General features: G+C 36.7%; 1 protein-coding gene across 1 annotated transcript; it reads left to right on the top strand.

The window, feature by feature from the left end:
• The first annotated feature begins 4,790 nt into the window (after nt 1-4,790).
• Nucleotides 4,791-11,595, top strand: LOC137714090 (beta-galactosidase 8). Its single transcript, XM_068453380.2, has 19 exons — nt 4,791-5,348; nt 5,465-5,560; nt 5,896-6,008; nt 6,167-6,233; nt 6,334-6,426; nt 6,529-6,672; nt 6,787-6,878; nt 7,024-7,129; nt 7,264-7,351; nt 7,576-7,694; nt 8,234-8,395; nt 8,779-8,981; nt 9,095-9,204; nt 9,700-9,809; nt 9,959-10,072; nt 10,291-10,392; nt 10,671-10,882; nt 10,960-11,296; nt 11,376-11,595. The coding sequence occupies exons 1-19, from the start codon at nt 5,196-5,198 to the stop codon at nt 11,481-11,483; spliced, it is 2,529 nt and encodes an 842-aa protein (XP_068309481.2). The 5' UTR covers nt 4,791-5,195; the 3' UTR covers nt 11,484-11,595.
• Nucleotides 11,596-11,981: the final 386 nt, after the last annotated feature.

Below are 11,981 nucleotides of genomic sequence, written 5' to 3' on the forward strand. Positions count from 1 at the left end.
GTCTTTCACAGGTTACAATTTTAATCATAATCAATAGCCTAATGATAAAACCTGACATAAAAATCAAACCAGATTGGACCATCCCAGACCTAAAATAAGAATTAGGTTGTAGGTTTGTTTGAGTAACTTAGTAGGGCTTGTGATTGTGTCAAATTGCCAAGGTGCTTGTCTGAGACAGCAGCATTTTGTTGATCCCAGTCCCCTAAAAAAGGAGCTGTCAACATCTATAACCCAACACCACTCGGACCATAATTAAATCTTTCCCACTGCAATGATGTAAGTATGTCAAAAATGTCTAAGATTTTTAAAAGGAAAACTAATAAAAAAGATTTGAAAACTTTGAGTTTTAATGATAAGGATAAAATAAAAATTAAAGTGAATAATACCAAGTTTGACTTTTTAGTATAAAAATATGGTTTTTCGTTAAAGTGAACAATACCGCGAACTTTTCGTTAAAACTCCCTTTTTACAATGCAACGTAACATTTTTTTTTTTCCGAAGATAGAAACATAAAAAATTTAAATAGAAATGTTTACATTTTGAGCAAGAAAGTTAAACAAAAATTCCAGACCAATACAAACCCAGACAAAAGCTCGATCCTCCTTAAATACGTACTTAGCCACCGAGTGAGCAGCACGATTGCTCTCTCTAGACACGAACACGAACGAGACAGATGTCAACCTTCGTTCTAGAATCTCAATATCACCAAGTATACATTCAAGGCTAAAGTCGTAAGGCAATTCGCTCCTAAGCATTTGGATAATCACCTTGGCATCGGATTCGATAATCACTTTATCAAACCCATTGTCAATGCAAGCCAACACGACATCACAAATCGCACACACTTCAGTTGCAGCTGCAGTGTGACACACAAAGAATGAACAATGAGTAATCCAAAAAATGAACAATGAGATTTAAACATTTAAGTTTAATATAAAAAGAAGTTCTTATGGCTATAAATCTGGGATATTAAAACATCACGCAACATTTAGCCAGGCCGTAAAGCACAAATAGTTGATTCTATTTATCGCTAATGTTGAGTGTCACACACAAAGACTTGTAGCTCAAATGGTTAAAAGCGTTTTTCTTTTTATTCAGGATTGGTTTGTTTTTTCCCCCTCCATAAATTGCTTGTATATAAAACTTGATCCAAGGATCAAAATATACGTTGTTACTTTGAAAACTTTTTTCACGACTATTATTGTTTGGTAATTGAACTTTCTAACTTATCAATATATCGAAAAACTTGCATTTTTTTTCTTGTGAGGTGGCCACTAAACGGTAGTGCGTTGTGCCGTGCCTACCATTTTGGTGTGTAGCTAGCAAAAAATCTGTATGAGCTAGGTCAATTTTCTTGATTTAGCAATGGGATAATGGTATGAAACTATTGGTTAAAAGATGAGACTCATTAACAAGTGGCTTGTAGTTCAACTGGTAAGAGTATTTGTCTATGCATCTAAAGTTTCATGTTGGAATCCTCCTTTAGTTTAAATAAATTTAATGTTCATTATCCTATCATTTGTACGAGACTCATCAGAGCAATTTAATGATAGAGCAAATGAGCAGGCAACATCAATTTCCTTATTTTTGGAAAATGATTTAGATAGACCAGGGATACTAACATCCTAATCTAATAACACAATAGCTTACGAAGTGAGATTAACACATGACATTAAATTATTAGACTGAAATGTCGCTATGGCGGTGTATCTGATCTAACAATACAATATCATGTGAAATAAAATTGCTATATCATATTTGTATTAGTGAATGCCACTGCATTAGTGTACATGATCCATCTAAGTTACTCTCCTTTATTTTAGTAGTTAATTAAATTTAAAAGTAGTGGTTGGACATTATATACTAGTGGTTCATGTGGTTTGCCAATACTATCAACCGTGCATGCAGATATATTATAGTACAAAGTAGGTTTTGGCAACTGTGTGTTTGGACTTTTGACCATTTCATGGCACTCGCTGCACGCATGCACCGCCCCAAAGTACATATCATTTTCTGAGTCGGCCAACCTAAAGCACAACAAGGTCAATGACTCAATGCATCTATATGTATCGTTCCTTCTGGAATTCGGGTGCTTTGTATGATTTTGTGACACCTCATTGTACTCACTTGTGTTGGTTTTCACATGGCACCACTATAGTTTGGTGGGTGAGTTTGTTTTATACAACCTATTGCAGTGAGCTTCATTAGTGATGAATTCTTTTTAGGGTATAGCAATGAGAAGACAAGCACTTCCCTGTTTTAAAACCAAAGAAGTACGTTCGTTTGAGTTAAGTGAGGCAACACATACAAAAGAAGATCAGCAAGTGTTGCTGAAATCCAATCACTAATGAACAATGAAATCCAAGCACTTTCCTGTTTTCCACGTGTTCGTTTATTATTGGTTTTTCAACAGTGAAGCATGATTTTTAAAACAAGAATCATGATTCGTTGTTGAAAGAAGAGCAGTAAGTGCCGTATTCCATCAAACTTGGGCAGCTCTCACAATATCTGAATGATGAACCTTCCCACTAGCTATTAGGGTTTCCATTTGAACAATAATAATGTTACGAAACTACCCCCATTCAAACGTTTCAACTGTGGCTTCTAGTTTTCAGTAGCCAGCAACTTATGAGGCGATTGAACCACTGGACAGGGTGTGGCAAACCATGCCAACCTTGCAGGTCATGCCAAGCTGATGAACTAGCTACCATTCCATGCTAAAGTTAAAAGTTGCATTAATAACCCCAAGCAAAAATACCTATCATACAATCGAACAAAATGAATTAACATACATGAAATGGATGATGCAATACACTATTGTTTGGAACCGGGAATTAATGGGACTAATTAGTAATTACAATTAAATCAGTTGTTTATGTTAGTGTTTTCTTTTTTGCTTGAATTTGAATTTTGGTTTGATAAATAAAAGTACTTAGCTAGCTAGTTAGCATTTCTCAAAACAAAAATTAACTCTCATCTCATATTGCTGAAACACGGAAAGAATATTCTAGGAATTTAATTTAGAGAAATGACTTTCACACACTCATTTAAATCTCTCGCACACTTTTTCTTTTCTTTATAATTTCTAACTATCAGATTAAATAAATAAAACAAAAACAAAGACCAAAATTAAATTAGGACTTTGGAAGGTAAGATTAGCCTATCATACGTTGGAATACTTTGTCGTGTGGCATGCATATTCCTTAATGCAGCAAATAGTACTAAGATTAAGACCCTGCGGAATTTGGCGTATACCCTTCAACTTCAACCATGCAATGACTAATGACAGGCTGCAGAAGAAAATGTTATTCGTCTGCACTCTTTTGTTGTCTTCAAAGTCCTGCGTAGATTGATTCTGTATCAACCGTAAGCAAATTACAAAACCTTCCAAGACGACAACTGTCAAGGGGGTGGGCCGGCAACGGTGGATAATAATAAAACTATTTTTATTTTTATTTTTAATCATTATTATTGAGGAGAGGATGGGAGTTTCAGACTATTATAAGAGGAGAGTTTCGAACTCGGAATGCATTGGTAGAAATTGAATAGCCTATCTACTAAGATATTGGATTATGCGATAATAATTAACTTGTATATGAAAAATACATATGTGCATTATGTATTTTTTGTTTATTCGAGCGATGATCATATTTAATTAATTAAATTATGGGTACAAATAGAAAGAGAGATTCAAACTTTGATTGCAGATAACGGACAAAGGACATTTTTCTTATCAACTTGTCATAATAAATGTTACATAAAAAATATGCCACAAAAACAAAACCATATATTTAGAAGAAAAAAAAATTCATATCCTCAATACACTTTAAGAAATGAGAGAAATACACATAAACTAATTTGTAAGCGATATTCTACTTTAAAACCAATAAATTGCCTCTTGAAACATCATCCTAAGTAAAAATAATAACTATTGGCCGTCTAATATTCTGATTAGTGTAACCTCAAGAGGTTAGTCTAGTAGGAAGAGAGTAAATATATGAAACCCTTAATCCGAATTTGAACTCACAATGATGCATTATTTAGATCTACTTGCTCATATTTGGTTTACCATTTGACTCGAATGCTTAAAAATACGTTGACGCCTTGCACGATACTCAGACTGCATAGAAAAATAGATTAGTAAGCTATCAATACGTGACAAAATACCTTTTATATTCAATTCATAATATTATGATTGGTATCTGACATACGTGGAACATAATTTTTTAGAATCCAATAATCGGAAATAATAATCTTAATAATTAAATCCAACCATTCGATTCAATCCCCATACCCTCATCCGTTCATCTCTCTCCTTCACGAGATTTTCTCTCCACTTAAAATAATCTTTTTTCTTTTGGCAGTCCAACGTTCACACTCAACAAACGCAACCGAAACGCCAGCTCCCGCCAATTCACATCACCTCCTACTATTCTCTTCGGATTCTTTTGGTGAGTATTCTGATAATTCGTAAATTATGTTCGTTTATTGTATATCGTGCAGTTAATTTTTATCAAATACCTTTTATGTTTAATCTTAAATAATAATATTTAAAATAATTTCTAACTGTATAAAGTATGATAAACGAACATGATTGATGAATCCTCGAACGAATTCCTAAACTACTGAAAAGTTCTGTTTTACCCCACCACAGTAAAAACCTTTCCGTCACTGTAACAAATAAGTTACAACTCCGCGTTTCCGTACACAGAGACGCGACACACCAATCTTACGGTGCACCCCGTCACACCCACACCCGATCAGTTCCTCCCCCCTGTAACGCGCTCATTATCCAACCAAACCGTAATCACTCCTTTTAAGCTCACTGATAATTACTAATTAGAGCAGCAACAGCAGCAGCGGAAAGCAGAAGCTGAAAGCTGAAAGCTGAAAGCAGAAAGCAGAAGAAGACGAAGACGACGACGGCAGCGATGACGTTCTCCAAAACGTCACCGCTTTGGTTCCAAGCGTTGTTTTAAGGAAGCGGCCAAGCGAGCCGAAACACAAACAGATAAACAAAGAATCAAACATTAAGCAGCAAAGCAAAGCAAATGCTGCAAGAAATCCAAAAATCGCTTTTAGAAACTGCTTTTTTAGTTTTGATTGATTAACCATTGCTTCAAGAAATCGTTTTCCGAAAATATAAGAAAAATATTGAATTCAGAAACGAACTCGGAAATTCAGAATTGAAGAAGATGAGGATTTTAGTGGTGGTTTTGGTGCTCGGAGTTCTGGCGACGGCGTCGTATTGCGCGACTGTGACGTACGACCACAGGGCGCTGGTGATTGATGGGAAGCGCAGAGTTTTGGTGTCTGGCTCCATTCACTATCCTCGCAGCACTCCTGAGGTTCTTCTCTTCCTCTGGTTTTACCATTTTTCAAATTTTTTTTTTTTTTGTAAATTTTAATTTTTTTTATATTTTATTTTCTCTCTGAATTTTGCTGTGTGTGTGTTTGGTTGTAGATGTGGCCGGACCTTATTCAGAAATCGAAAGACGGAGGCTTGGACGTGATCGAGACCTACGTCTTCTGGAACTTGCACGAACCAGTTCAAGGCCAGGTCTTTCTCTCTCTCTCTCTCATCACATTTCCATTTCTTGATTCTTCTGAACTCTTCAATCCTAATGCGACGCCGTTTAGGTTCTGTGAGAATGTGGGAAGACGAAGGCTAAAAGTTCATTGCAATCATTACTGTTTTTCTTGGTCAGGAGACAAAAGTGCTAAAGAAATCATGAAAACCCAGAATTTTGTTTTTCGTTTTAGTGTTTTATAAGAGAATGGAGGATGGTTTGAACCCGGGACGTAGCGGGTTTTTTGTGCTTCTGGTTATCTTGAATTATGTGCATTTTGTGTCTTTGTTATGATGGTGACTGGTGGAACATACGACTTTTGCAGTATGATTTTGGGGGAAGAAAAGACTTGGTTAAATTTGTGAAGACAGTAGCAGAAGCTGGCCTTTATTTGCACCTTCGAATTGGTCCATATGTGTGCGCAGAATGGAACTATGGGTATTATGAATTTAGTTGAATTTTAATTGGTCTTTTTACATTTTCCTTTTTTGAGAAATAGAAAAAGGAAGTTGCTTTTATGATGATCAACTTACTTTTCACTACTTTCTGAAGAAGTTTTATTGTGTGATTGTGTTTGTGTTTCAATTTTTCAACAGTGGCTTTCCTCTTTGGTTGCATTTCATACCTGGAATTCAATTGCGAACGGACAATGAGCCGTTCAAGGTTTCTTCTTCTCCACTTTATCCCAACTGCCTCTGTGTTTGTGTTTCCTTTCTTGGTATTTTCTCAACTTCAGTGTTTTAGTAGAATTTATGTGATTCAGGCAGAAATGCAGCGGTTCACGGCAAAAATTGTTGATATGATGAAGGAGGAGAAGCTTTATGCATCTCAGGGAGGACCCATCATTTTATCCCAGGTTTAAAATTTTCTTGATTCTTTTTATTATTTACCCTATGTTTTTGGTTTTAAGAATATTCCAATTTGAGTTATGGGCTAATTGTTGTTTCAATTATACCAGATTGAAAACGAGTATGGAAACATTGATCAAGCATATGGGGCTGCTGCCCAAACCTATATTAAGTGGGCAGCAAGCATGGCTGTGTCTTTGGATACAGGGGTTCCCTGGGTCATGTGTCAGCAAGCCGACGCTCCTGCATCTGTGGTGAGGCTTTTGTAGTCGGTTTTCGTTTGTATTGTAGTGTATTGACTTTGTATGAAGACAGAATTCTCACGATGCTTTCTTTGCTCTATTTGCATGCTATATAACTGCCTACAGATCAGCACTTGCAATGGATTTTATTGTGATCAATGGACCCCAAGACTTCCTGAAAAGAGACCCAAAATGTGGACCGAGAATTGGAGTGGATGGTAATGTGTGACCTAATCCTTTTCTCTTTTTGGGTATTTTGAGCTTAGTTTTTCTACAAATTTGAATCAATTTCGGGCATCACCAGTATTATTTTGATCTGACTGCTCTTTTATTGGCACTGTTCAAAATGTATGTGATCACTAGGTTTCTTTCCTTTGGTGGTGCTGTGCCTCAAAGACCAGTGGAAGACCTCGCATTTGCCGTAGCACGCTTCTTTCAGAAAGGTGGAACTTTCCAAAATTATTATATGGTACTGCAATTGTCTCTGGAGTTAACATTTTAACATAACTTTAAGCGACTCTTGATGATTTAGGACAAATTCAGTATATTTCAAAAACCAGGAAGAAAATATGGAGTGATTTGTTCTCTGTTGCTCTTGAACAGTACCATGGCGGGACTAACTTTGGGCGGAGCGCTGGTGGACCCTTTATTGCTACAAGTTATGACTACGATGCTCCAATTGATGAGTATGGTATGTTTTCTAGTATGCCTATATTATTGCTTTAATACTGCTGATGGTATAGGTGTGTTTGCTAATTCATATAGGCGTGTTTGCTAATTGTATGTATATAAATGAACTGCAGTTTCTGTCAATATATACTTTTATCATGAGAAGAAATAATTATTAAGAACATCAAATGCATAGAACATTGGTGGCTCATCAGTAATTGATTCAACTTTTCTTGTCTGTTGCAGGATTTCTTAGGCAACCTAAGTGGGGTCACCTAAAAGATGTGCATAAGGCCGTAAAGCTTTGCGAAGAAGCAATGGTGGCCACTGACCCAAAAAATTCTTCTCTTGGTCCAAACGTGGAGGTATAATATTTTTTTTCAGTGTTAGAGAGTATCCCTTGTCTCCAAATTTTACATATTTCCGGGCCTCGAAGTCCTCCAGTCTAAGTGCATACCTCCATATAGCCATATCTAGTGTGGGATTTATCGCTCGTACCCTTTTATTAGTACTGAAGCAATAGAACTTACAAGTTATTCATGTTGAATATCTGAGAAAAAAATATCTGTAGTATCTGAACTTGCTAGTTTTCATGTTAGAATACCTAAAAGGAAGTATCTGTGGTATGTATCTGAAGTGAAACCATATTCCATTGGTCTTGGATTAACTTCCTTAATATTGATCCTGCAAAACTAGTTCCTATTAATAAAACAAACTGTATAGCTTTAGGTACCAAACTAGTTCTTAGGATCTCCAATGTAATCATTATGACCTGTGGCTTCTAGTCTTCACCTGTGTGCTTTGTGTATCTGAAATGAAGTAAGAAGTGTGACTCCATTTGTCTAGGTGAATGCCCTTGCAACATATGATTTTTTAACATTTATTTTCTTGTTTATTTTCTCAGGCAACTGTTTACCAAACAGGATCAGCATGTGCTGCGTTTCTTTCCAATTCTGATACTAAATCTGATGCCACTGTGACGTTCAATGGAAATTCTTATCAGTTGCCTGCTTGGTCTGTGAGCATCTTACCTGACTGCAAAAATGTAGCCCTTAACACTGCAAAGGTTTGCCTTCCTTTCTTCTATTGGCTGTGCTTGCTTGTATCAGCAGAATATTTTGTTCTCTAAATGTATATCATGTGTACTTTTCTTGGTATGTTCAAGAGATGAGTCATCTTCAAAACATTCTATATTTACCACTTAAAGTTATCTGTCCCTACTTTTTTTAAATCTGTGTATTCCAATTTCTAATGAGGGTTTATCAAAATTCTTTATGTAATCCTGTTGTTTAGTGTATGTCTCGTATTTCATATTTGGTATTTATTTCTGAGAATTATTGTATATTTTCTTTTGAAGACTTCATATTCATAAGTATTATGCTCAAAATCATTTTATGTTTTCTTTTTTTCAAGGGAATTGTTTCATAAGTATATAATCTATCATGACAGATTAACTCTGCTGCCATGATTCTGAGCTTCATGCATCACTCAGTGATAGATAATATTGATTCCTCTGAAGCGTTGGGCTCAGGCTGGAGTTGGATAAATGAACCAGTTGGTATCTCAAAGAAGGATGCATTTACCAGAGTTGGATTGTTGGAGCAAATAAATACTACAGCTGATAAAAGTGACTATTTATGGTACTCTTTAAGGTACGCGATCCACGACTGCTTTGTTAACAACTTTTATATATATTTCTTGCCTTTCATCCAGTTGTCTTGATTTCTTTCAAGAATTATATCCATATTCTAAACAAATTCTGCAGCATTGATGTCACAAGTTCTGATGCATTCCTTCAAGATGGGTCTCAAACCATTCTTCATGTGGAATCACTTGGCCATGCCCTTCATGCGTTTATTAATGGAAAGCCTGCAGGTGATGTATAAAGTTATAAACTAGTGTGGTTACAATTTGATTGCTTGCCCTTCTTCCTTGGTCTTAATCCAGTGGCTACATTAGTTACCTGGCAAATAGACGTTGACATTGTATTGAGAAACTACAAAGGAAACAATAATTATATTTTCCCTAAACCTTTGTAGTTTGGAGAGGCAGGCCTTCAAGGCTTCGATTGCTGCCCAATCTAAGTTTTAAATCCCCCAAGCCATTCTGTTCTATAGACTTCAAAAGAAGATTTCAGAATACACTCTCATTAGGCACCATGTTAAATGGGGTTTTGATCTCAAGTACTGTGGTTCTATGTTTCTTTTTTTTTTTTTTTGTACTGGAAAATCTCCTCCTGTAATACCAATTATTAGATACTAAGACAGAAGCCTGATGATAAGGTTCATTGGTTGGACATTTGCAAATGTTCTGGGTCAACTTTACAACTGTTCCGATCTTGTATTTATGTTATAATTGGATTCTTTTCAGGGAGTGGAACAGGCAGCGCTAGCAATCCCACGGTTTCTGTGGAGATCCCTGTAACATTTGCATCTGGGAAGAACACAATCGATCTTCTGAGTTTGACTGTTGGCCTTCAGGTTTGACCTTATTTCTTATGCTTCTGTACGTGTGTTTATAAACAAGCTCGCATATATATTATATATTCTGGCATTACAGTTTTCATAAATGAGTTCCATGCTTTAAGGTCAATTTGTGACTAAAGTACTTTTTGTATACCCATTTTCAGAACTATGGAGCTTTTTTTGACAAAACAGGTGCTGGGATCACTGGTCCTGTACAGCTGAAAGGCTTGAAAAATGGCACTACTATTGATCTCTCATCTCAGCAGTGGACATATCAGGTCAGTTTTCCTCTTTTTGTTCAGTTGTTGTTATGTTGCAATTCCCTGCTATCGATTTCAATCAATTTACAAACTTGAGGGAAGTGGCTAATAAAATTTGGAAAACTGAAAATAGAAAGAGAAATACCCAAGTTCTTCATTCTGAATAAGCAGTGGTGTACCTTAAAGGACGAAATCTAACAATTTTCCTTTCTTCATCTTCATCATTGCAACTGCAGATTGGACTTCAAGGGGAAGACTTGGATTTTCCCAGTGGAAGTTCTTCTCAGTGGGTTTCACAACCTACCTTGCCCAAGAAACAACCCTTGACATGGTACAAGGTAAATATTTAGCATAATTATTATGCATACGGGTAAATGTGGTGAAAAACGATGTGATTTTGGAGAAATTGCAGGGACACAAAGTATTTAACCTTTCTAATACTGCTACATGTGGTGCATATGTTGTATTTTCTTATGTGTTCATGCTTGCATGTGGTGTATTCTGAGTGGTGGGTTTCCTCAAGTCTTGGCTGCCTATGATTTAGGATAACAGCTACTAGGAATGCTAGGTTCTTTTCTTTTAGATACTGACCCAAGAAACATTCCTTATCATTCAGGCAACATTTAATGCTCCTGATGGCAGTAACCCTGTTGCGCTAGACTTTACAGGGATGGGAAAGGGTGAAGCATGGGTGAACGGACAAAGTATTGGGCGGTACTGGCCGACCAACATTTCTCCAACTAGTGGTTGCCCTGATTCTTGTGATTTCAGGGGACCTTATAACTCTGACAAATGCAGAAAGAACTGTGGCAAGCCATCTCAGGAATTGTAAGTAGAAGAGAATCTAAGGGAAGAACTTGAATTGAAACTTTGATTCTGAATATTTGATCTCACTAAATGTACAGGTACCACGTGCCTCGTTCATGGTTGAAACCAAGTGACAATACTCTTGTCCTGTTTGAGGAAATTGGGGGTGATCCAACGCAGATATCCTTTGCTACCAGACAGATTGAAAGTTTGTGCTCACATGTATCGGAGTCTCACCTGTCACCTGTAGATACATGGAGTTCAGATTCAAAGGTGGGAAGGAAGTTAGGGCCTGTGCTATCACTTGAGTGCCCATTTCCCAACCAGGTCATTTCTTCAATCAAATTTGCAAGTTACGGAAAACCTCAAGGGACTTGTGGGAGCTTTAGCCATGGCCAATGCAAGAGCAGTAGCGCTCTATCCATTGTACAGAAGGTCTGATCTTGCTTGGTACGTTGATAAAATTCTTTGCACCTCCAACTTTAGTTTAACCTCTCTTTGTTTACGATTACAGGCTTGTGTTGGATCCAAGAGCTGTAGCATCGAAGTCTCGGTTAAAACATTCGGTGACCCATGTAAAGGAGTAGCAAAGAGTTTAGCAGTAGAAGCATCTTGTAGATAGACATCGCTCCTGGCTTTAGGTAAAATGTTATCCCCAAGTTTCTCTATAGTTGAATAATGTCATTCTCAAGGATGCTATTGAATTATTAATAAAATTCTCAAATATTTTAGACTCCCTCTCTTTCTCTCTCTCTCTCTCTCTCTCTCTCTCTCTGGGTTTGACTAAGGCCTTAACTTCCGATAAACAGGAGCAGTGTCGGCGTTCCATTAGGGTGGTTACTCAGGGCCAAAATTGACAGGGAAGTTGTCATCCCTACAACCAACCAAGGTTACTTGCAAGACAAGATTCCAACAGTTATTTTTCTCTCTGCCTAGATCTATAGAAAAGAGTTCACAAAGTTTAGTCAAAAGCTTCTAAGTTTAGATAATAAGCAAACAAAATTTAAGTTTACAAGTAGCATAGCAAATATGTTCTCGGCAAGCTTCGTATGCAGCCCTTAGTCGTTTATTCATTAGTTTCAAGTCTGAAATGCTAACAAATTACCCAAAATACACAAAT

The sequence above is a fragment of the Pyrus communis genome, chromosome 3, assembly GCF_041283825.1.
Source record: "Pyrus communis isolate YQ-2024b chromosome 3, ASM4128382v1, whole genome shotgun sequence".
NCBI classification, from domain to species: domain Eukaryota; kingdom Viridiplantae; phylum Streptophyta; class Magnoliopsida; order Rosales; family Rosaceae; genus Pyrus; species Pyrus communis.

What these genes read in the sequence shown, in the direction of transcription:
- LOC137714090 (XM_068453380.2), top strand. Translation starts at nt 5,196, where the DNA reads ATGAGGATTTTAGTGGTGGTTTTGGTGCTCGGAGTTCTGGCGACGGCG. An exon ending in CTTTCCAAAATTATTATATG is followed by an intron (nt 7,130 to 7,263) that starts GTACTGCAATTG and finishes GCTCTTGAACAG; the next exon opens with TACCATGGCGGGACTAACTT. An exon ending in TATTTATGGTACTCTTTAAG is followed by an intron (nt 8,982 to 9,094) that starts GTACGCGATCCA and finishes CAAATTCTGCAG; the next exon opens with CATTGATGTCACAAGTTCTG.